The 26,621-nt window shown below is 38.1% G+C and overlaps 1 protein-coding gene across 1 annotated transcript in view; it reads right to left on the reverse strand.

The window, feature by feature from the left end:
* LOC122806100 (calpain-5-like) overlaps positions 1-26,621 on the reverse strand; it is a 177,296-nt gene that overhangs the window by 78,311 nt on the left and 72,364 nt on the right. The window contains exons 7-8 of the mRNA XM_044076338.1: positions 11,964-12,041; positions 6,207-6,366 (exon numbers count right to left, since the gene is read on the reverse strand). Of these exons, the coding sequence (XP_043932273.1) occupies positions 6,207-6,366; positions 11,964-12,041 (238 nt within the window). The remainder of the gene's footprint in view (positions 1-6,206; positions 6,367-11,963; positions 12,042-26,621) is intronic.

Below are 26,621 nucleotides of genomic sequence, written 5' to 3' on the forward strand. Positions count from 1 at the left end.
CTTTTATTAATATATAAAGTTGTGTAAGGATTGTTATATAGAATTTGTAACATTAAGATAAATTCATGAGGTATATTAAAATATGGTAAAGTATCAAACAAAAAATTTATATTAACCCTATCAAAAGCCTTTTGCGCATCAATTATAAGTGCGTAGATATTTAAATTATTTTGTTTAGCATAAGAAATTAATGTATGAAGTGTTAATGTATTGTCACTAGTTTGCCTAGCAGTTATAAAACCAGCTTGTTCATTAGATATTATTTGATTCATTATTTTTCCCAGTCTATTAGCCAGAATAGAGGTCAAAATTTTCATATCTACATTTAACAGTGAAATTGGTCTATAATTATCTGGATTTTGGGCATCAGCATTAACTTTAGGTATAAGAATAGATTTTGACGCATTAAAATGGGGGTCATTGATTTTATTATTAATTATGTAATTAAGTACATGCAAGAGTATTTTACCAAGAATATCACAAAAAGTTTTGTAGAATTCAGCAGTCAAACCATCAGGACCCGGTGCTTTATATGATTTGAAGTGTTTAATTATATATATTATTTCTTCATCCGATATAGGTTTAATTAAATCTTTTTGAGAATTATCATCTATTTTTGGAAAACTGATTTTTTGGAGAAATTCTTTATCAGACCTATTGATGAAACATTTTGATCAGCATAAATATTAGAGTATATTCGTTCAAAAATATTAACAATATCTTCAGTTTTAGAATATATTGTATTGTCAAAATGTATTTCCGAGATTAATGATACTGTTTTCAATTGATTAATAATCCTAGCTAATGCCCTTAATGGTGTTTGAATATGATTGGCATATCTCTCTAACATTTTATGTTCATAAAACGTCAACCTATTATTTTGAATTAAAAAAAGATCTTTTTGACATTTAAATAGTTCCATCTCTGTTTAACTGTTATAATTCTGAATCAGCTCTTGATCAAGTAATTTTATTTTATCTTCCAATTTTTGTACATCTCTAATTTGCATTTTTTGTAATATGAGGCTTTTTGCAAAAAGATCCCTCTTACTTGTGCTTTAGCTGTCGCCCATTCAATATCAGGAGGATGTTGCGGTTTCTCTAGTTTAACTAATAGGCGATTAAGAACATCTATAATTTCCTGTATTGTTTCTTCTTTATTTAACAAATTTGGATTTAAAGACCAATTATAACCCCTGTGTAGCAAATTATATCTAGGATCTTTAGAAAAACTTAATGAAATTTTTGAATGGTCAGATAAATAACGAGCATGTATAAAGACTAATGGTTCAAAATTAGTCATTGTTTCTGAAATCAAAAAGAAATCTATTCTAGACCACATTTTGTGACACGTTGAATAAAAAGTAAAGTTATTTGTATTAAGGTGATTATTTAGATATTTAAAAGGGTCATATAATTGAAAATCCTCTTTTAAATCCCTTAGTGCAACCACCGCTTGCCTATTAAATGACCTTTGTGGACAAGACCTATCCAATTTCGGATTCTGATAGGAATTCCAATCCCCTCCTATAATTATGTAATAATTATTATACTGATTTAAAAGCAGATAAAGTGATGCTATGAAAAATTGCTGATTATTACATGGTACATATACGTTAAGAAGTAAAATAGGTTTATCATGAAGAGTAGAGGACAGAATAACATAGCACCATCTTCCTTCTTTATCTATTTTAGAATCCAAAATTTTTCCTTGATATTGATTTTTAATAACTATAGCTACCCCTGCACTATTAGTTTTACCTTCCAAGGCTATGACCTCTCTAATCCATTTCCTTTTCTTGATATCTGCCCATTGATCATTAGTTAGATGAGTTTCTTGAAGTAATATAAAACATGCCCTAGCCTTCAAAAATAAATGAAGAAATAATTTCCTTTTCTTTAAGTTCTGCAGCCCTTTTGTGTTCCATGAGTCTATTTCCCACATTTCAATATATTTAATGTAAGAAACATTTAAAAAGGGGAAGTATAATGTAATCAGAGACTTTTTAAAGATATATATAGTTTGGAAGCATTCTTGAAATCCCGTCCAATACCAGTGCCTACCCACTCTACCCTCGGACCGGGACATGTATAGGTCTTGTACAGGGTAAAGAATTATATTGATTAAAAACATAAACCTACGTATATTCTTCAGGTTATAATAACTCAAATATATACCATAAGCAGAACCTATATAAACTAAAATGAATTCTACAAAGCCTAATCTAAACATTCCCTACTAAACACTAGTGTTCATCAACATCTCTTATATTAACTATTCTTTGAATAAATCATGTAAGAAATATGCAGCAACATGTATAGAGTTTTCAGTACTTCAGATTAACTAGCAAGAAACTACTTAAAGGTACTAGCTAACATATCTTGATAAAAATATTCACCGATTAAAGAAAGCTAAAGATTTCTTAAGTATATAAGTAATTAGCTTGCTCAGTTTCTATGCACATCTCTATTTAAACAATACAAATCACATATGATAAAACCTATTAATCATAAAGTAGGATGAGGATCCAGTACTTGGTCAGCATTGTCTTCTATTATTCAAACAACAGGTGCGAGGAAAAAAAAAAAAAAAAGAAACATCCTGATATATTATAGCAATATAATAATATAAGCATCTACATAAAAGAAATAACTACCTTCTCTAGTGTCAGTATTAACTTCTTCATTATTTAAACATTTCAGCTTAAGACTAACCACTAGTACCATTAGGTACTGCCAAGCTTGATGTTTTAACTATTAACATCAGGAATTATCAGGAGTATAAAAACACATCACATATATCTAGTGGTATATGAGTCATTACTATATGGTAGAATTAAATATAATGTCTAGTGTAGTTATTATATACGTGTAAATTATTGGTATTAAGGGATTAAGTCCTTTCAGTAATAATTATGAAGTAGTAAAACAATAACGGTTTAGCCTTAAATAGATTTCTTGTTAAGCCTTGATATATTGTAAAATTACAAGAATTTACTATTTCAGAAGATGTAAGTATGACAACTTGTAAATATGTGTTTAAATTAATATCAGACAATGTCTTTTATTGTTTCTTTTACATTACTCAGTTCAACAGAGTTCACATCAGATTTCCAAGCCTGGAAATCAGACCAAACGTTTGCGAAGGGGGATCCTTAATAGAAGCGGACTTCTGGAAGCACCACAGTAAATACTGCACCCTCAGAAGTACCACAGCCATTTCCTGTCTCTTCGTAGAAGAACAGACTTCGCGGAAGCTATAAAACTTCGGGAGATACTCGCTAATGTCCAGGATTTAAAAAACAAACTCTTATCTGATCAAGAAGAGGCCTAAGGCACCAAAACTTCGAAACAAAGGAATACTAAGACCTCAAGCCACAGCAACAGATGAATCCGACCTCGGATGACATGCCAGTCACAACGGAAAGCCATATCAAGTCTCTGAAGCAGGTAAAGACTTAAAAAGTTTCAAAAAGGTAGTTTTTGCCTCATTTTTTGTTGAAACAGAATATCTAGACCCATCAATTATAAATATTAACATATTAGGATATTTCATTTGAAATTTTATGTTTTTCAATGAGAAATTTGCAATAAGGAGATAATGATTGTCTAGCTTGCCTGATTTGCAGAGGCAGGTCCTGAGCCACAGAAATTCTATTGTTATTCCACATAACATAGCCCCCATTTTTCTTAATAGTTGTAAGAATTCTATTGACATCTTGGTAGTTAAGGATTTTAACATACACAGGTCTTGGGCTATTCGAAGCCTGAGCTTCCATCAAAGCTCTGTGTGCTCTTTCTATGATTATTTGTTTTGTCATATCAGGGTCTTTAAGAAGAATTGTGAGTATTTGTGTAATGGATGTAATTAAGTCATTATATTGTACAGACTCCGGGATTCCTCTGATAATTATATTATTTCTCCTGGATCTCGCCTCTAGATCAGTTATTTTAGCTTGAATAGCAAGAATATTCAGATCGTGTGTATCTGATTTTTTTGCAAGCAGAGTTAATTTATCTTCATTTTCTGATATCCGAGCTTCAGTTTTGTCCATTCTTTCAAGAATTTGAGTACAGGAAATTCCAAAGGTTTGTACTTGTGCAGTTAATTCTTTCAGAGCTTCTTGAATAGGTAACAAAGCAGTTTTGATATCTTCCATGTTTAGCATTTGGTCAGGTTTATTTTTGGTCCCTGGTTTTGATTGTTCCTGCTGTTTTATAATTTTTTGTCTTTTCGAAATTACATCTTTTTCTGGTGACTGCAGTTCTGAAAGTTTAGTTTTTGTAGTAGTTATATCCTTATTTTTGTCTTCTTTCGACATTTTATATCAGTACTGGAGCTCAGAGTGTACTGTATACACAGTTCCTTTGTTTGAAACTCTCTTCAGAGCCAGCTAATCTATGATAATCCTGTTAGATACTGTACTTTTCCTCGGTTTATTCGCTTCTTGAAAGCTAATTAAGTGAAGTTGAAGTTATTTTTACCAAGATTTCTTGTTTAAAGGTTCTTAATATCACTTCAGGGTTTGGATTTCCTCAAGTTATATGCAGAGATGTAGATCAGCAGTGTTCACAGAATGGCAGCCATCTTTGAATCATAAGTCATAAACTTTTGCATTCAGAATAAGAAGACAGACCCAAAGTATAAGTCATTTACATAAAGCAACAAAGTTTCTCATACTGTCAGTTTTGTGGCACTAAGAGAGGGAACCCAGATTTAGTTAGCAAACCCAATGCCTGAGAGTCAGACGGGATAAGAACTGGACAGCATTTTCGTCAGCTCATTTATTTTGGTGGAGGGGATGAGGTTTCCAGTCAAGGACTCACAGTTCTCAGTGCAAACCGAGGACTCTTTGGTAGCATTACTTGTATTCTGTATTGCATTTATGGTATTAGACAGGAAAAGTAGATAAGGATAACACAAAAGCTGATAACATGTGGCAATATGGAGTTTTAACAGGATGTCCTAATCTCTCAGCCCATTCTCCCAGTTGCTTATATGAAAAGAAAACCTCACTTGTGGAGTCTCGTTCCATGAGGTGTAAGCCAGACAGGCTTCAGTCATTGGGGAGGAAAATGGAGGAGGGTCTCCTAAACACCAGTGATGGCAGACAGCTACAACATAAATCCTCAAAAAATTGTTTTCAGAGAAGAGAAAAGACAATTTTTACCACTAAATCATAGAGTCACAGTCACAGTGGTACAGAAGAATGGGTTTAAACGATATCATTCATAAACATTAGTTGTCTTCTGTAACACTTTCACTAGAGTTCAGTCAGTGCTCCCTTTGGAACATGCTCACAATCATGGAACTGCATGTAAGCCCAATGTCACAACAATGAAGTTGAACTTGGCACTCCAGGCAAAGCACACACTTGGCACCCTCATGTCTGCTGTATATAAATAATCAGAATGTAACTTTTCTTAAGCCTAACAACTTGTTGTTTCCTTTAAAAGGAAAGATCAGTTTGCTAAGCTGTCACTGGTAATTGCATAATAGTGTCTATAAGCTGTTAAGCAGCCACCCACTTTGCCCTGCCCTTCCTGTGACTCTGCCAGCATTGTTTTACTTTTGTGAATGTTGTTCTTTCAAATTGCTTTAAAATTTGTGGATCTTCTTTGATGCAACCTAGGATGTTTGGGCCCTAGCTTCATATACCGTACCATCTAACATGGTTTGAGGTCTAAACAAAAAGTTTTAGTGTTAATAAAAAAACAGTTTCATGTACATTTATCAGACCTCCTATAAGAGAGAAATTTAAGTACTGACCTGTTTTCCACAATAATAACTTTTCACCCCAGTTCCTACTACTCATCATTACCAATGGGGTACATCATCACTTTTGGGGTGTTAACATTTGTGCCACAGGACGTCATTCTACATATATAATGGGTAATATGTAATCAAATATGAGCTGATATGTTTCAGCTAGTGCATACCAGACTGCATTTTGTAAATAATTGAAAACATTGTATGTTACACTCAACTAGATGTAGTCTTTTTTTTTTTTTCCAGGTTAAAAGTTGCTTAGCTAGCCTGTGGTCTTTATCTGCACCTGTTTCTACTCTGTCAGAGAGATCATCTCATTAAGGTAGCTTTGTGAGTTCTAATGCAGGCACATGTGTTTATTAGGGATGTCGCTCCGTGTACTATGTGTAAAAAGTAGCCATAGGAGTAGCATAGATAAATATCAGAGTGGTACCCACCTGTGGGTTTTGGAACATCATACTTTCATTATTAATGCAAGGAATCTTTCTCTTGCTCCATTCACTGAATAAGTAGGCTTCCTTCCTTGTCTTGGATGTATTGGTCTGTTGATTTATAACTATATCAGTAAAGCAGAAACAAAAATCTTGCAAGTCCATCCTGTTATGAAAAGAAATGACAACTGCCCTCAGTCAACAAGCCATGGAATCCACAAAAGTGTGAGTGTTTTTTCATAATACTTGCAAATTAGCCAGGAAGATTTAAAGCACACCATTACACGTATAATGAAGATAACCATAGATTGCAACAATGTATTTAGTAATTTTCTCATCCTACACAATGCTTAGTGTAATTGTGAAAATATTGTTTACTTGACATAACATGTACCAAAGTCTAGCTGCTTCTAAGACTCCCGTTTTAGCCTAAGCATTTATCCTTCCTATGTCAGTGCAGGTCATGTCTTAATCTTAACCATCTCCATATTATCCTTTCCTTCATTTTCCTGCAATACTGAAATGCCTATATTCACAAGCAGAATTTGCACCAATATTTTTTCAGATAAAAATGTCTGAGGAATGATGAAATGCTTGCTGACCCATAGCTAGTCTAATTTGCTGTTCTGTATGTAACAAAGTGAAATACTGCCAGCCCAGCTATCTGGAGTTTTGTAAATAATTATATGTCATTTGTGAATATTAATATGATTTATGTAGAAGTGTGACAGAAGGAGATGCTGCCAGCACAGCTGTCTGGAATTTTGTAAATAATCACATGGCATTTGTGAATATCAACATGATTCATATGCTTGTGTTACAAATGTATTTAGAACTGTATGTTGTCTGTATATGAAACTGCTGGTGCAGAAGTGTGTGTTGAAAATGTTTGTAAAGTTCTGAGCTTAAAGATGTATCTACAGTGTACCCTACTGGAACAGAACAGAAATGTATATAAACTATTGTAACTGTGTAAATGTATATATTTTAACAGTGGGCCTGGCATCCTGGTATCCTGAGGCAGTGGCATTGTCCTCCATTGAGGCAGAAAAGGTGGTAAATGCTTTGTTAGAAATTTTCAGCAGGGTAGGTTTCACAGAAGTTATACTGACTGACAAAGGTGTCAATTTCATGTCAGACCTGCTGGATTGTCTGTGGAAGCACTGTGGGGTGAAGCACCTAAAGACCACCCTCTACCATCCTCAGACTAATGTTCTGGTGGAGAGGTTAAACTCTACACTAAAGACCATGCTATGTGGATATGCACACCAGTTCAAGTGGGAGTAGGACAAATATTTGCCCCATCTGTTTGCTTACAGAGAGGTGCCCCAGGAATCCACAGGTTTTTTTACCCTTTAAGTTTCTGTAAGGGCAAAGGGTGAGGGGACCTGTAGATCTGATTTGAGATGAGTGGAAAGGTGAGTGTGAATCCCACAAGAAGTCTGTTGTGGCATATGTCTAAAACCTCAAGACAAGGCTCAGGGAACTCATGGGTTTGGCCCAGGGGAACCTGGCAGAAGCCCAACAACAGAAAAAGTCTGGTAAGACAGGAGTGCTCGAGCTAGAAAGTATGCTGTATGGCAGCAGGTAATGGTTCTCATTCCTGTCAGACACAACAAACTGCAGGCAGCTTGGGAGGGACACTTCATAGTGGTAAGAAACGTCAGTGATGTTAACTATATGGTAGAACTGCTAGGCAGGAAGCAGTGGCACAAACTGTACCATGTTAACATGATGAAACCTTACCATGATAGAGAGGCCCTTGTGCTGAGTATTTGTAGTGGATGGCAGGAAATAGTCACACAGAGTCAAATGATTGTCCCATGCCTAGGACAGATGAAGCCCCAGAGCAGCTGGATGGGGCTAAATATCTTACCACTACTGATCTTACTAAGCATTACTGGCAGGTGCCCTTGACTCCCAATGCTAAAGAGAGGTCAGCCTTTGTGACTCTTTTTGGCTTGTATGAGTTCTTGAAGATGCCCTTTGGGTTGAAAAATGCCCCAGTGACTTTCCAGAGGCTGGTAGGTTGTATCCTAGGAGGAGCAGGAGAGTTTGCCCTTGCTTATCTGGATGATATTGCCATCTACAGCCATTCCTGACAAGAGCACCTTCAGCATGTCATGGAGGTGCTGGGCAGATTACAGAGGGCAGGGTTGACCATTAAGTCCAGTAAATGTCAGGTGGGTATGGCAGAGATCTCCTACCTGGGGCATAGAGTGGGGAGTGGTAAGATCAGGCCAGAACCTGCCATAGTGGAAGCCATCCAGGCATGGCCTATCCAGTTACCAGAAAGCAGGTGAGGGCATTCTTAGGTTCATAGGTTCATAGGTTCATAGGTTAGTACTAAGCTAACTGCCCTTGCGAGCCATTTTAAGCTTAGCCAATTATCCCTTGTGAGAATCAAACCCTGCACCTTGTGTTTGTAAGGCAAACACCTTAACCATTAGGCCACCCTCCCCACCCCCTTAGGGACAGCAAGGTACTACAGAAAGTTTGTCCCCAATTATAGTACCATAGCTGCTCCGTTCACAGACCTGACAAGGAAAAACAAGCCAGATAAGATAGTGTGGACCACAGCATATGAGCAGGCATTCCAGAAGCTTAAAGAAGCTTTGGGAGGACCCCCTGTGTTAGCCAATCCAGATTACAGCAAAGAATTTGTTGTGCAGGTGGATGCTTCTAACCATGGGATGGGGGCTGTCCTCAGCCAGGTTTCCTCAGAGGGAAAAGACCACCCAGTGGTATATCTCAGCTGTAGGCTCCAACTCAGGGAGGAATGCTATGCAGCTGTAGAAAATGAATGTCTAGCCATAGTGTGGGTATTGCAGAAACTTCAGCCTTATCTATATGGATGGAAATTCACTGTAGTTACATACCACAATCCCTTAACATGGCTACATCAAGCCAGCCAGCAAAATGCCAAGTTACTAAGGTGGAGCCAAGGTTGCAGGCATATAATATGACAGTGCAGCACTGCAGTGGGGTTAGCAATGCCAACGCAGATGGGCTCTCAAGACAGGGAATGAGATAAGGTATTCCCAGATAGGCTCAACCCTCTCAATCAATGTTTCTCAAGGGTCACTTGAAAAACTAGCTTGAGTCTTTGAGGGGGGGTGACAAAGGGAAAATACTACCAGCCCAGCTGTCTGGAGTTTTGTAAATAATTATATGTCATTTGTGAATATTAATATGATTTATAGAAGTGTGAAAGAAGGAGATGGTGCCAGCACAGTTGTCTGGAATTTTGTAAATAATCATATGTCAGTTGTGAATATCAGCATGATTCACATGCTTGTGTTACAAATGTATTAGTACTGCATGTTGTCTGTATATCAAACTGCTGGTACAGAAATGTGTGTTGAAAAGGTTTGTAAAGTACTGAACTTAAATATGCATCCACTGTGTACCCTACTGGAACAGAACAGAAATGTATATAAACTATTGTAACTGTGTAAATGTATATATTTTAATAGTGGGAAATGGCACATAGAAGGTTAACTTGCAAAACCAGAACATTTGTTGAAATTAAATTATTTTATAACTGCCCCATAAAAGATGGTTTCAATGCAGCAAGGAGACAGGATGTCTGAAACTAAGGAGCCTCCAGCATTGTTTTGTAAGTGTTTTATTGTTTTATGTCTTCCAGCAGCTGTGAAGATCTAATGACTATATGTTTTTCACAGATAGATGCTAAAGGCTGGCAGTTTCTACCAATGAGGGTTTAGCTTGGGAACTAATGTTGGATGATGTCATCCTGCAAGCTAACCCAGCAGTAACATTTGAGATATTAATTTAAAAACTCTTGGAGAGAGACAGTGCATCCTGTATTTCATCTTTGACCAGACAAGAACATCCACTCACCACATTTGCTTGCTTGTTTTTCTGTAAGTTACCTAGGGCACAGTAATTTTTCTTAGATTGAGACAGGAATATAGTGAAGGATATCTTAGATGCTTTCTTTGTTTGAGACTGTCATGCAATGTTGTTTTAAATATTTCCTGTAATTTTAAACTCTGATGTAACAGTGATTATTTACTGAGTATGTTCTTGTTCTTTTATTTATTATTAAATATATTTAAACCTTTCATTGTGGATTATATTGGTGAGGCATGTTTAAGCTCTATGAGAATTTGGATATTTATTTGGTGACACTGTGTGGGCCACTCCTAATAGCCGTGCTCTTGGTCAAACTACCATTTGGATTTATAGTAATATTACACAGTAAGAATGGACACCCTTTGTTAAGGGCCTTAAAGTAGCTGATAAGGAGTTGGTTGGTGGCAGTAATAACTACCTTATAGTCTGGGCAAAAGGGGGCATAGCTAGTGAACCTGTGCCAGCCTTTCTCAGGTGTGTGTGTGTGTGTGTGTGTGTTTATATATAAATCAAATCTCAAAGTGCGTGTGTGTCAGCTACTTGGGAAGGGACACGAAGCACTGGTTGGATAGAGCGTGTGCTGGAGGTCTTGACTTAGCCACTCAGCTGAGATCTCAACTCTATAGCTGTGCCAGTGGGAAGTCCAATTGGGAATCTGGAGAAAGAGGGAGAAACCAGCCTCAGACTGACTGTGGTCTCTGTGTGCTCTAAAGGGAAATTGCACTCGCTGCAGACAGCTGCATCTGGAAATACTGTGTGTGCAACTTGTCATCCTCCCAGTGTGTACTTCCTCCACTGTTGCCAGTGCCAAGGATTGAGGCTCCTTAATTACTGGGCCAGTGATGGGGCATCACACTGTATATTCATATCACAACACATTTGCTAGTTTCACTTGCAAAACACTACTAAAGCTTTTACCAATGTAGTAAGCAAATTATCTAGGCTGCATATCTCTCTGCTGCCATGCAGACTGTACACACAGTTTAGCATCAGGCCTCATATGACTAGACCTCACTCCTCATTGTCTCTTTTATTCCCTATTTTTTCCTTGGATCTGCAAGCAGTGGGAGAGAGAGATGAGAGCTGGAGATCACTGTTATCACCCAGAAGGGTACCTTTATTTTTTCCTAACTCACATAGTGGTGGCTGATGGATGGGCTAAGTGTGTGTGTGTGTGTGTGTGTGTGTGTGTGTGTGTGTGTGTGTGTGTGTGTGTGTGTGTGTGTGTGTGTGTGTGTGTGTGTGTGTGTGTGTGTGTGTGTGTGTGTGTGTGTGTGTGTGTGTGTGTGTGTGTGTGTGTGTGTGTGTGTGTGTGTGTGTGTGTACGTGTGTGTTTCTTCACGTTAGATTCATATCCAGTTAAGAGCCATGCATTGCTTGTGGGCCAGAGCATCCATCACAGCTTTTACTCTATTCCTTTTCCACCAACCTACATTAGATGGCAGTTGTAAAGTGGGGCCACAGTTCCTCCCCCTCCCTGAGATTGGCAAGCTGATGTTCAAGTGCTCAATCTAGTCCTCTAGCTAACACCTCCTGCTCCCAAGGTCACCAGCTTTACCTAGTTTTCTATGATTGCAGTCCGGAATTTGTCCCTCTGTAAAATGGAACTGGCTTTTTACAGTTTTTTAATGTTATTATTCTGGGAGTCTTTACATGGCTATTCTGCAGAAGTTTACTTTCCTCAAGTAACTCTCTTCCCCACTTCAAGGAATGATTTGCCCACTATGTTTCAACATTACTTGTAGTGTTTGACACATGGAACCAACTCCAGTTGCCTTAGATTTCTTACCTAAAGCTACATGTAAAATATGAAATTGTTCACATAGGGAAAACCACTCAGTATCTAAGCAAACATTACTTAACACAGTGTCTAACACATCTTACCAGAATTGGTTGTCTTCTTTCACTGAGAGCCCCATTTGCTCCCACTCCTTCCTACCAACTTGCCAGTACTGCTTGGATCTAAAACAAAATACAATTTTCCGTTATTATTGCAAAGTACATAACTTGTGTTACATGACTCCATGGAATGTAATATGTAGTATTAGTATACTTACATAAAATGTAATCTAAACAGTCGAGAAACACAGGTAAATTCCATGGTCTATTTTGCCCAATTCTTAGAAGCATTGGTACTTATGTATTATCGAACCAGATTCTCAGCAACTCTGTGTGACTTAACGGTACAATGTTAGACACTCATATCAGGTATTCCCGATCCTTGAATGAAGTGTAGCACCCCTCTAAAATAAAGATCTGGTGAAAGACTACAGTTTTTAGTGTTATCCAATGAGGTTTTATTTGATGGCTGGCTTGACTTGTTAACAGAAGTGGGATTGGTTTCATGTTTTAAAAATGAGCCAAGTGGGGTAGAGAGTGAGAGTTCCTCAGTGTTGTTTTTTTCTTACTGTTTAGCAGGAAGGTGAAAGTGGCTTTTGGAGTTGTACTTTACCCGCATAAGGTAAAATACACATTTGGCTTGTTTTGTCGAACAACGGACAGTACTTCACCCCAACACAAACCTGTTTTTATCTGTTCTCTTTTCTGAGTGCTGCTTCGCTTCTTTGAATGGTGAGTAGGATGTAACTCTGTCCCAACACTCCCTGTGGTCCATTGCAGGTACCACGACTCTCGTCTTAAGAGGTACAGAACTGTGGTGTCCCAAAAAAAGGCTGCCATATTTCTCAATATCAGAACAGCAGCATTATGGGGGGGGGGGACCAAACTTTAGTTATTTGCTTTTTTAGTTTGACATTTCATTACCATGAATTTCCAAGTTGGCAGTAACCCTTTGTCATCAACGAGCCATGGAGAAAAGCTATCGAATGTGTTAACTTTCACAGAACTGGTTATTTTTTTTCTGTGAAACTGTTATTGCTGTCCAATGAGGTTTTATTTGATGGCTTCCTGCAGTTCTTTACAGAAGCAGGATTTGTTTTCTGTTTAGAACATGAGCCAAAGTCACACAGAGCCTCTGAGAATCTGGTTGTGATAATACTTAAGTGCCAAAGCATTATTCATTTGTGCTGTTTTTTAAATTCTCTTGGATCCCATCCCCAAACAAGCTGTAGTTGTCATTGATGCACTGATCCTGTCTTGGCTGATAGGTGGGTTACTTAGAAAGCTGTCCAGTATGAAGGAGGATTGAGTTGGCATGGATTATGCTAACTGGTTTATGCCCTCTCAATAGTAAGGAATGTGTTTGTTCATTCTAAAACAGTCAGTCAGTAATGGTTTATGGGTCATAAAAACATACGTATTCACAGTGTAATCAAGGAAAATGACTTCCTAAAACAACCATCTGCTGTGTAGATGAAGCCTGTCACATTTGCTGCTAATGTACAGCAGAAAGGATTGCCTGTATGTAATTCTGTGGTGGTGTATCAATACGTATCACTGTTTCCACATGCAAATATGCTTGCATTGCATTGGAAAAAGGTCTGTGGTTATTGAAGTGTGCCAAATGCTTCAGTCAGGCCTGTGTAGCTAATACTCCTTTTCTATGAACTTTTCAGCACCTGTCCCAGGTACGACTTCTGACTTACTTTACTGCCTTATATCCTTGAAGTTACCTATTTAGATCTAGTCTGCTCTACATAAACTACGTGCAAGTTGTGCTGAGTTACACAATTAACCTAAGAAGGCTCTTAATATCAGTTAAAGGGTGGCAGTGTGGAAGTCATGAATATGAATACCATTTTATATGAACATAACCAATCCTAAATGGTATTTGCACAAATTATAAAAACTTGCTTTGATCACTTTTTTTTTTTTTTAGTTGAAATGCCACCTCCCACACCCTTAAGCTTATTAGAATTTTCTCTTGAATTCACTGCATCTTTTGGGAAAGGACAAACATTGTCATGTGGCATACATTTAGAGTAATCAGACATTCAACAGTGATACGTCAAACTAGTCAGTAAATTAGAAACTCTTGGAACCAACGGCCACTCGTTTGCACAAGTCACTTATTCATTTTAGTAAATCTCTATATCCAGAAATTGTTTATTATTCATCAGCATTTTATGTAAAACTTAGAAAGGATGTGCTTTTATTCAATTGTTTAAAAAAATGATTACAGACATCCATCTCTCCTTTAACTATAACACATTAATCATCAGTAAACCTTGTATAAAATACAGCATCCTTAAAGAAATCTGTTCCATATAACCAAGTCTTTTCTCAGTGTCCAAGACCAAGCTTGACTAGAAGGCGCCACACTAATCCACATAGCTGCTCTTTTGTTTTAAAGAGTCATTTGCCATAAACAGACACATTTCTTAGAAAAGGGTGTAGTTACTCTCTCAGTTTCTGGTTTATACCCCCATTCATACCCAAGTCAAATCTATTTGGTATCTGTATTTTTATATAAAATTAATTTCAGAGGAATTAATTATTTCTTGATCAAATATATTACAAAGACATTATCTATAGATTCTTTGTATTTGGACTGCTTCATTACCACCAAATAATCCAGTTTCATGAATCTTATGTCATCAACCTGTCTCAAATCTTTAAAGGTACGCTTCTTATTTTTTTGTAAGATTATAGAACCATTTGTGAGGATTTTTATTTAAGAGTGGTCTTATTTATCTTTTGTACATCTGTTCAGAAACCTGAAATGGTCTACCTAAAGGTGAATTAAAAGTGAAAAACTTCATCACCAACAAAGTGCTCTTAGAAGGAGTCTTTTATGATAGAACAAAATGTAAAACCCTTTTCCAAAATGTCAGGCTAGGGTTTTGCAAAGGTTCATTCAAGTTCACAGTCTGAAATGTCCCTTTGAAATCTAATTCTTCTGCCAGTGCCAGTGACCTCTCATCGCATTCTGCTCTTTGTCAAAGTTTGACATAGATTTCCACTGTTCATTTACTGGTCATTGCTGTTGTTCCATCCTCCAGTTGCAGTTCTGCAGATTCTCTGACTGTACATTTACTAGACTCTCAGATCCAACTCTTGAGATCCTTCCTTTACTCATAATGCACCAGTTACCCTGCAGTACCTCATATCTCATTTGCAGCTATATGTCTACAGACAAGGATCCTTTTCACTGAGCTTTGGGGTGCAGTTTTTTTGCCAGTAAGTGTGACTGCTTTTCTATTCTTATTCTAGTTATATCTTTCTTCATCACCTCTTCCTCCACTACTTTAGTTTTTCATGTTCTGTTGCATCAAGTCTATGTTTTATTTTTCTTTTCTTTTTTTTTTCTCACACCTTGGGCTCTACCCTCAGTAGTTCTCTGTACCATTGTTGGTACTTTTTTACTTTCTTCTCATCTAATTTTTCCTACCCTTCAGAGGGTAATCTTTTTCTGCCATTACTGGTAATTTCTTTTATTTTCTCTTGTTTTCCAAAAAAAAAACTATCTCAGCCCTTCTTCCTTTTTGCTAATCCCATAATCATACTAGGTTTGTTTGTGGGTAGAAGATCTCCATTTCTGATGCCCACAGGGAGTGCATTTATTGTCTGGGTGCTACCCAGATTCTACAATTTGTGCTGGCTTCAACATCAAGGCCCTTAGCAACCAGCCTTCTTCTTCTCTCTCAGTTCCTGTTTCAGGGGCTCAAACCTCAGAAAAAACACAAGTTCTTTTGGGAGGCAAAAGAATCCAGGAAGCAGTCTCCCACCCACTCTCCAAACTCAGCTCCAATTTCACAGCCTCCTGTTAAATTACAGAAAAAGTCATATCTGACACGCTCAGATCCGATGCTTACCTGGTCCCCCCAGGTTGTCTCTGGAGCCTATGTCTCCTTGGCTTTATTTTACATTTGTTAACCAGGAAATTCCAACTGGACCAGGTCCATTTACAGTGGAGGCCTGGGGAAAAAAGCTCCGAAACATTGTTACAAAAAAAAAAAAAACAAGAGATTTATACAGTGTTATACAAAAGTCATTGAGTTAGACATTTTGCCAGACAAACACTGAAAATATATAAAATAAATTGGAAAAAGACATTTTCCTGGAGAAACAGTTAGGAATTCCATTTAATGTGCAGGTGTATAATGATTATAACAAAAAGAGGAGCAGTCGCCCGCTATGAGAAGTAGCAACTGATAGCCAGAGTTATTGGCTGGGTTTAATACTGTAGAGGGTTAAAATGAGCAGCTTGGAAGTTGGAAAAAGAAGGAGGGAGATGGGAGAATAAAGGTTAAGTGATACAAGGACATAACCAGGTGTTTAGTAGATGTGATTTGAGGGAGTTTTTGAATTGTGGGGGGGGGGGGGGTAGAGGCAGTGGTCAGAGAATGGGGGCGGGAATTCCAGTTTTTAGCAACGGTGTGGAAAAGGAGCGCTTTGCCTGCACTATTGTTTGCCCTGGAGATACAGAGGAGAGATTTGTCACTAGATCTGAGATGCTGATTTACAGTGTAATGGGTAAGAAGACTGGATATAGATGTTTTTTTTTCAGGGTACTTAAGGATGTTATATGCATGCAGTAACTAGCTGGTGGTAATTAAGTAGTTGTGGTAACACTAGCCATTTTAGTTCTTTTAGTACAACACAGTGATGTGTTCTGTAACTGGAGTTTGTAGCAAACTTGACTATCCTATTGTAACAGGATTCTAGCTTGTTTAGGTCAGTTTTTCTAATATGGGTGAAAATAGGTGCTGCATACAGTAGTGTGGACAGAAGGTGACTCTGGGTAAGGTTGACTCTTGTCTGGTGTGAGAGAAAGTTTTTGTGCCTATATAGTGCGTCCATTTTTTGTGAACCAATTTGATGGTTTGTGAGATGTGGATATCAAAGTGAAGATTGTTGTCAATTTCAATACCAAGAAGTTTGGTGTGATCAGAAGGGGAGATGGTAGTGCCGTTTTTAGATGTGATGGCAAAGGAGAGAAAAGCTTTTGATTTGTTAGGGGAAAATAGTAGTAGTTTTGTCTTATTGGGGTTTAGGATTAGTTGCCTACCTGAGTTAAAGGTTTCCTGGGTAAGTTGCTGTAGAATGGTGGGAGATGAGGCAGTGCAGATCAGGGCTGAATCATCTGCGTATTGAATAAGTGTGCCATGCTGGGTAGAGCTATACAGGTTGTTTGTGAACATAGAAAAGAGAAGTGGGCCCGGTATAGAGCCTTGTGGGACTCCTATGGTAGTTGGAAGATGGGGGGGATAGTGGTCAGAGAATGGGGGCGGGAATTCCAGTTTTTAGCAATGGTGTTCCTTGCCATTGGACAGATTGTTGCCTGTCACATAGGTAGCTTCTGAACCAGGCTATGGTAGATGGGGTAAAAGATAGTGAGGCTAGAGAATCTAGCAGAATGGAGTGAGAGACCATGTCAAATGCCTTTGAGAGGTCCAAGAAAATGGCTGATGTATATTTGTAGTCATTCCTGTGAAGGTTAACTATATTAGAGAATGAAAGAAGAGCAGTGATTGTGCTGTGATAAGGGTGGAAGCCATGTTGTGTGGTAGAGAGGAGTTGAAGTGTGTTCAGGAATTTCATGACTTGCAAATGGATTCTCTAGAATTTAAATAGGGTGCATAAGATGGCAATGGGTCGGTAGTTTGAGAAGTCATAAGAGTTACCCCCTTAATGAAGAGGAATAATATAAGATACTTTCCAGAGTTTGGGAATATAGGATTCCTGTATGGAGTGGTTGATTAGGATGGAGATGGGGTAAGACAGAGAGTCAGAGGCCATTTTCATGAAGGTAGCACGTAAGTTATCAGCTGCAAGGGTGGTGGGTTTAAGTTTTAGAAGGAGTTTCTTAATTGTAGAGGTGGGGACAGATGATAGAATAAAGGAGGGAGTCTTTTCTGGTTGATTGGTTTGGGTATGTGATGGACTATGATTGGTTAGCTGGCTGGATAGAGCCAGGATGGATTTTGTGAAGTGGTGGTTAAATTGAGTGGCTATATCTAAATTACTATCTATAGAGTTTGGAGCTGGAGTAGTGGTTTTGCCTGGTTTTAGTAAGGAGTTAATAGAGTGCCAGAATTTTTGTGGATTTTTTTGAGTATTTGTTTTGGGCACTGAGTAAGTAGTTTTGTTTATTTTGTTTAGCTTGACCCTTGGCCTGATTTCCAAGCTGTTGGTAGTTTTGCTTGGAACTGGTGGTGTTTTTCCCTTTTCCAGATTTTCCAGGTTTTATCTCTGGCTTTTAGTAGGGCTCTAGTGTCCCTACTTAGCCAAGGTGCATAGTTAGCTTTCACTCTAATTTTCCTACTGGGGGTGAGTTTGTTAAGAACGTTAATAAAAGTAGTATTAAAGTAGTCAACCTCCTGGTCTAATCCAGTGGTTTGTAGTTGTTCCCAGTTACAGTGGCTGAGAACAGTATTGAGATAATGTGGGGTAAGGTTGCGGTCATCCCGTATTAGTTTGTAAACAATGGGTTTGGGTAGGTTGGAGTGTTTGCATAGTAGGAATGTGGGGAGGTGGTCACTGAGACCATCTGGAAGGCAACCTACCTGGTAGTTTTGTTTGGGGTAGTTGATCAGAGTCCAATCAAAAATATATATTTTTTTTCTGATTTTTTTATCTATTCTAATGGGCTCTTCAATCAGTTGAGAGAACCCATATAGATTAATATGGTTAGTGGGTTGTTGGAATCACAAGCTGTCCAATCAGTATTTAGGTCACCTAATAGGATAGTTTCTTGTGGTAGGTTATCTTTTGTCCAGTGTAGGATTTCTTGTATAATAAGAGAGCTGTTACCTGGGGTATATAGCAGCAAAGAATATTGATTTTCTTAGTTTTATTTATGGAAAGGACAGTAAACAGGGTTTCAGCATTTAGAAATTTAGGTGGTGTGGTCTGGAGGAGTTGGGAGGTTCAGTGTGTTCTTAAAGAGTATGGCTACCCCACCTCCTTTTCTTCCTACTCTATCCAATCTTAAGGTATTATAACTTGGGGGGAGGAAGTCTTCATTTTGGATGCTAGGGTTTAGCCAATTTTCTGTGACTGTCAGTATATCAGGATTGTAATGGGCTATAAATGCGTACAGTTCAGATATCTTGTTGGTGATACTTAATATGTTGATATTAAGAATCAGCAGGTCAGATATATATTTGGTTTTGAGAGGGCTTGGGTAGGGTGTATATCACCAGAGGTTAGTATTTTCTTTATGGATGATAGCATGTGCTTTATAATGTTTGTGAGTTGTATCTCTGTGAGTTTTTTCTAGAGTTATATCTTGGTTTTGTAATGTTGTGCGAGTAAAGTGTAGTATTAAGATTTAGAATTGTAGGGCTGATGAAGTTTGCGTGAGTTTGTGAGGGTGTGGAAATGTGTGTTATATGATATGTGTTATTGTGTAGAGGTAAGTTTATTTGTATGGATGTGATAAAAGCTAGTGATATGAGTGCTAATGATAGGGATGATAGTGTTGTTAGCATGATTGTATGGTAGAGATGTTATACTGGTGGTAGCTAGGTGATTAAGGTGAATGAATTTATGTGGTTCTTTAGGAGGATGGGTGAAATGTGGAGGTATGTCTATCAAATATGTGTTGTTGGGAAGTGGGAGTGGTGTATTAATTGAAGTTGATGTTGAGTGAGTGATTGGTGTAGGTGGAGGTCAGATGGTATGGTCAGGTGATGAGGGCTTAGAATAAATGTAGGTATAGAGGGGGCAGGTGGGAAATGGGGGCAGGTTAGGGGAGGGGAGTGAGCCAAGCAAAGCAAGGCCCGACCAGATCGTGAGGTTACAGAAGCAATCAGGTTCCCCTTTTCTTTGAGGAAAAACAGTAAGTAATCTGTCTGAAGTATCTAAAAACAGCAGATTCAAATTACAACTTAAAATGTAGATGGGAGATGCCTACTGGGAACTGTCAGTGCTGCAGAAACCCTGAGTGCTTAAGTTCAACCATAACACTTATTGTATTATGCAGAAGGCATTAAGGGAATTTATATATTATAATAACTTTGCAACTGTTGTTTCAGAAAGATTAAGCACTTACATCAAGGTATACTAAAGGCCAGAGGGGTACAGGCAGCTGCTTTGGGAATCCAAGATGACACCACAGGTTTAAATCACCTTTGCTGAGACCATATTGGAGGAGGAGGTGGGGAAGGTTTACATCACCTTTGCTGAGACCATATTGGATGAGAGTGGGGGGGTTGTAAAGATTATTTATATCATGATATATTTTCATGTCTATGTACATATATTTATACATATTACCATAATCACATATATTTCTTACTCATGAGTATTTTTAGATACATTTATATTTATTTATTATATTTATTATATATACACATATATTTATGTACACATTTTTGATACACATTTTTATCCATATTTATTATATGATTCTTTATATATATATGTTGTATTCATTTATATCTATATATGAATATATGTGAGATACCCATCCTGATATGTCTAGATAAATTGTCTATAGACATGATATATTTTATAATATGTTACTATACTTATTTATAAATATTGATATATATATATATATATATATATATATATATATATATATATATACATATATATATGTTTTTTATCTTTTTATTTTAGATCAACATGTTTTATTTGCTATAGGTTTGATATCCATTTTATAGTTCATTGGCTATGTTAGCCTTTTTCTCTAAGAACAAGTTTTGCAATGCTTCCTTATAAGGTGTTCACAAAGAATTTGTCTCTTAATATGATAATTGATTGATTATGTGACTAATTGGTTTCATTCTGTATGTATAAAAAGTGAGATGAGAATTCAGTTTAGTAGATCTGAAGAAGCGTACCTAGTACGTGAAAGCGCTCATCATCTGTTTTTGTCTGTTAATAAAGGTGTGTTCCATTATCGGTGGTGAGTTCTGCAGTGTTTTTATCGCATTGAAAGTGTAATGACTAATGAGAGCAGGGGCTGGCCATGGGTAGGTGTGAGTCAGACAAAAAACAGTCACTCAATCCATAGACTGATTTAGGTATGTCTGTTTGGAAAAGAAGTACCTTGCCTGTTAGTTTTTGTTTTCTTTTAAATATATGCAGGATCTTACAGAACAAAAGCGATGTTCTTATTGCCTACAATGTGCTGTTTAGCTAATGCAGAAACCTTGTGCTGTGTATTTGTACTTATGTTCACTTTAGTGTGCTTGACTTAGCTGGGAGTCAGGAACAACTACTAAAAAGGGTATGTGATTGTATATTAAAGATGTTTACAGTTAAATCTTACAAGAAATGCTAGCTTGTGAATGGAGGTGGGGGGCAGCTGCCATTCCCTGGCCTATAGTTAAAGTACACTATGCACTTAATACAGGGATAAGTCCAAACTATTGTGGAATTCAGGTGCACCTACAATGCTTTTTTAGTCCGTTTTCTTTCAGGATGATTGTTTAGTGGCCAGGTTCATGAAGGTGGTAGACCAAGTAAAAGCTGCTGTGGACCAGTAGGAGGGGAACTGCCAAGTAACCCATTTGCAGGGGCTGTGGAAATCTAAAAATAAGAATGGAGAGTAACAGACAGCTGCAGTTAGTAAGGTCACTGAAGAAGCTGGAGGGAAGTATAGGAGAGACAGAATGCCATAGCTGAGAAATGCAAGCATGAAATGTGAAACAAAAATATTACTATCAGGGTAGACTGCAATTCTAACATTTAGTAGAAGTTTAAAGCATACCAGTGAATAAATGCAGCACAAATAGATCAGAGCAATACTAATATGTGATAAACTGCCCACATACGCTATACTAGCATTAGTATGTGCGCATGGTATATAGAATACAGCATGTAGGTCTAAGAAAACAGTAAAGGAGTCACCAGCCACATATTAGCTAAACAGGAGGAGAAGGGAAACACTCCTGAATAGTTCACTAGACAGTGTGTGTGTGTGTGTGTGTTAATACAGTTTTAAATGCCTTGCAAGCCATATTCTCTTCCTCCAAGAGACACCAAGGAGAGCATCCTGACCCAGTCTTCTACTTCCTCCATCCGGTAATCCAGGAGCCTTTCCAGAGCTGACAGGAATAGGATGATGAGTAAGTTCCTTAGATTTCAGATTCAGATAGGGTTATCCCATCTCCGTCTTCCTTCAGATCCATGAGCCTCCCATATGTTTCCCACACTGTAATTTCTTCTTCTCAGATCTGACCAGTGATTTCACAGCCCTCAGATCCAAGAACCCTGAGAATGTCTGCATTGGTTCCAAAGGCAGGTAGGTCTCCAGCTATGTCCCTAACTTGTATGGTGCTGATCTCCTTGGAACAGGATAAGTTTTGCAGCTGAAACTTCAGCACCCAGTCTGGGGGGCTTGGTTTGACTCAGAGGTTGTTGGAGCCATCCCTAACCCTCAAGGCTTTGGTTTTGGACAGCTTGGGGCCGACTACCCCCCTCAAGACAGGGATCTGGGCAGGGTCAGGGCATTGTGGCATCAGAGACTTCAGTTCTGGTGCAACCAGCTACAGCTTCTGCCGGACCATCTGCCTTTGTGGTGGTGGAGAGTACCTTCTCTCATCCGAGAGACATGACTATTCTTTCTTCTTTGTATCCTACAGACCTGCCATCACTAGGTCAGAGCTCTGATCCTCACAGACCTATCACACAATGACAACTGGCCCTATCAAGCATTCACACAGTTCCCCTTGACTTTACCCTCTCTTTGTACATCTCGCCAGACCACCTCAATGAGGAGGTTTTCTGAAAGAGAATGTGCAAAAGGAGGCACATACATTCCCCTCAGGAGTTGCTCACCAAAGACACTGACTTCATTGAAGAGGAGGAGTACCCAAGGTCTCCACCAGATGATGTTTCCTTCAGAGACATCTTTAAAATACTCAAGCAGAAAGGTGGATGGTCATCTGAACCCCCCTTCTCAGGAGAAGTCAGTGTTCCTGGAAGCTTTTGGGTCTCTTGTGTCACTATAGTGATACAAGACAGGATGTTAGAACAAATGCTTTAGCATGTCATGTGCATACACTTCCCACTCACCAATTCTTATTTTCCTGTTGAGAAAAAGTGGATTTTAGCAATACAGGTGGGGAATATTAAAAATCAAACTGAAGTAGTAAAACTGAGGTGGATAGCAGACCTGCAACAGATAAGCAGCCTGGACTTAATGGCATGGTCCCTTTAAAACCCTTACTTAAGGGTAGAAGCCTCAGGAAATTATGTAATAACTTAATTGGATGAAAGAATCTACTTATTCTCCTGTTTCTAAAGGCTGTTTATGGATCTGAAGAAAGCAGTTTGCCGAAAACGCTTGTCCTCCAACAGCTATTTTGTTGTGATTTTGTGATATTAATCTGTTTATTAAACACTTTTTGCCAAAGATTTTAACTTGGAAGCTTCTACGATCTCCGTGGCTGAACAGTGATTTTATCATTACTTCTTCTCTAGCCAGGTTGATTCTTCAGACTTTAGGGTTGATGGTAGCAGCCATAAACTTGGTTCCTATGGCTCACTTTTATATGCTCAGTTTTCAATAGACTTTAGCTGTTCAGTGGACAATTCTTCTCCATATCTTGCCTGCACCAGTCAAACTCATACAAATATGCAAAGACCACCTGCACTGGTGGAGTCAGTCAGACAAATTTTCCCAAGGTCACCCTCTTGTTTTTCCACCCCAGCAACCACAATATCCATGGATGTCTCCCAATTGGGGTGGCGGGGACATTTCTTGGAAGGAAGGTCCAAGGAATGTAGTCCCTGGATAAGACCAATTCACACACCAGTGTCCTGGAGATGAGAGCAGTCATCCTAATGCTGCAGGTCTTTCAGGACACCATCCCTCTCAGGACAATTGCAATTCAAGCTGACAATATGTCTGTGGTCTGATACATCAACAAGCAGGGGGGATCCCAATCTTATTCCCTTTGTTGAGAGGTAATGAGAGTGTGGCAGTGAGTGATCTCCTCCAACCATTTTCTTATGAAAATACACATCTGGGAAAATCCAAAGTGCTAGTGGACAACCTCAGCAGGCCCATTCTGATGCCTCACTATTGATCTCTCATTCTGTTAGTTGTGGAAAGCATTTTCTGTCAGTGGGGTCAACCTTGCTGCGATCGGTTTGCCTCTCTGCATGACAATTGTGGTAGGTCCTTTGCCCTGATTCCCCACACAAGAGTCACCAAGAGATGCTCTAGTCCAGGTTTAGCCCATCAATATCCTTTACGCTTATCCTCCAATAACTCTAATTCCCAAATTCTTACAGAAGTCACTTCAGTTGAGGAGTACAGTTATCCTCTTTGCCCCTTATTGGACTTGTCAGGTATGGTTCCCTCATCAACATCCACCTGATGACTGGACCCCACTCTAGACCTTCTCTCTCTCAACACACATGTATGGCTCACCTGGACATTACAGGCCTCAAGTTGACTGTATGGTTTCTGCAGTTCCATTAATGGTAGAAATCTTGCCTCCCAGGTATGACCGATTCTGCTATCATACCATAAGGCCTCTACTATGAAGATCTACAAGTGTAAATGGAACAGATTCTCTGCTGGGCTCTCCAGAGGAAATTAGACCCCTTTATTGCCCCTATTGTTGCTGTCCTGGAGTTTGTAGCATCTGTTTTTCAAGAAGGGGCTAGTTTCTGTACTATAAAAGTCCAATTGGCAGCAATATCTAATTTTCATTCAGGCGAAAATGCTTCCACTTTAGTTTCATCAAAATTGTGCAAGGCTTTCCTTAAAGGTACCCTTTTCCTTAGGCACCAGTGAAGAATCCTACCCCACCCTTGGATTTAACAGTTTTACTGCAAGGTTTAACTCAGTCCATTTGAGCCATCAGCTCAATCTGACTTAAAATTTTTATCTTTAGAAACTGCTTTTCTACTGGCTATTACATCTGCAAGACAAGTATCTGAGCTCCAGGCTCTCTGTTCAAAATCCCCACATTTGATCTTCCACAAAGATACAGTTACCTTATGGACCAATCCATCCTTCTTGTCCAAAGTAGCATCAGAGATGAATATTAGCCAAGTCATTAATTTGCCTGTTTTCTTTCCCCAGCTTCACTAATAAAAGTGAATAAATGATTCATCTCTTGGATGTAAATAGGCAGCTCTGCTTTTATCTCCATAGAACAAAAGATTTCAGAAAGATGGATCAATTGATTGTCTTGCTCTTCACCAACACATTGGGTAGACCAGTTTTTAAAGTTAATCTAGCCAGATGGTTGATAGACTGCATATCCTTTGTTTATGGTCAAGGGGATTTGTCCTTACCCAGACCTCCTAAAGCACACTCTACCAAGTCTATGGTGACTTCATCCACTTTCTGGTCTAGGACTTCAATTGATGACATTTGTGCTACAGCTACTTGTTGCTATGTATATACATTTATTGCTCATTACAAATTGCATTTGACTTCTAGAAACAGGGCTGCCTTTGGTTTTTGCACTACTCAGGAATATCCTTCCATGAGGGTCACCCAAGGTTCACATAGCTGGTGACTCTGTCCCATCAGCTGAGGAATGAATGAATATGACAACATCAGATATTAACAGTGATGGACTCACCATAACTATATATCTGTGCTGTCCATTTTCATTCTTCCTTAACTTCCCCCTTCCCTTTTCTTCCTGGAGTGGCTTTATGCTTGTTGCAGAACCCCTGTTCCATGTTTGAGCCCCAGTCTCTTCTTCTAGCCTTCCTTCTGTTCTGGCCTGAGGCTAGTGGCTAGTTCTTTCTGTTTGTTTTGGGGCAGCAAAGTTGATCTGAGGTATTGCAGGGTAACAGGGGCATTATGGATAAAGGGAGGAGCTTGACAGAGACATCTGAAAATCTAGTAAATGTGTCTGAGCTGGATCCGAGACCCATCAGTTGAGGAAGAATGAAAATGGGCAACACAGATGAATAGTTATGGTGAGTAGATAACTTTAATCCTTCACCATTACTTCATGTTGAAGAACCTTATAAAATACATTGTCACAAAAGTATTACTTAAAGTGCCCTGTCCTATGATTCTAAAAAAGAATGAAAATGTACAAGGAAAGAATATTGAGCAACGCTCTTCTCCTTTTAACTTGTTTTTTGTATGCACCCCCAATGTGGGCACCCACATCTCCAAAGTTATATATAGTGTGTGTATATATATATATATATATATATATATATATATATATATATATATTTTTTACAAATGTAAAATAAAAATAAAATAAATAAATAAAATATATATATATATATATATATATATATATATATATATATATATATATATATACACACACACATATATATACGGGGGTCACAAAAGGAGATACACAGCTATCTGGAATTTTGTAAATAAGTATATGTCATTGGTGAATATTGAAATGATTTGTGTAAAAACACAAAAAAACGAAGATCAGGGAGCAAACACCGAAACTACTTAAACAGATTTATTGTTAGTGCTTTCGGAGAGACAAATATCATTCCTTCTTCAGACAAAATACATTTTGAAATCAAGGCTATATTTATACCTTTCCTAATAACGTAGTTGTACACTTAATTACAATTAAGTATTTAAAGCAACATAACATTATAACAACTTGTGCTATAGAAGTGTGCTTTAAAAATGTGTATGTGTATCCAGAGCAGGACCTTGGCAAATAATTTTAGAAAGGGAAGAACTTTTTTGGCAGATTAGAACTGCTGCACATCTTTTCCCTGGTC

This window comes from Protopterus annectens, chromosome 7.part0 (genome assembly GCF_019279795.1).
Source record: "Protopterus annectens isolate FY-2018-M chromosome 7.part0, PAN1.0, whole genome shotgun sequence".
NCBI classification, from domain to species: domain Eukaryota; kingdom Metazoa; phylum Chordata; order Ceratodontiformes; family Protopteridae; genus Protopterus; species Protopterus annectens.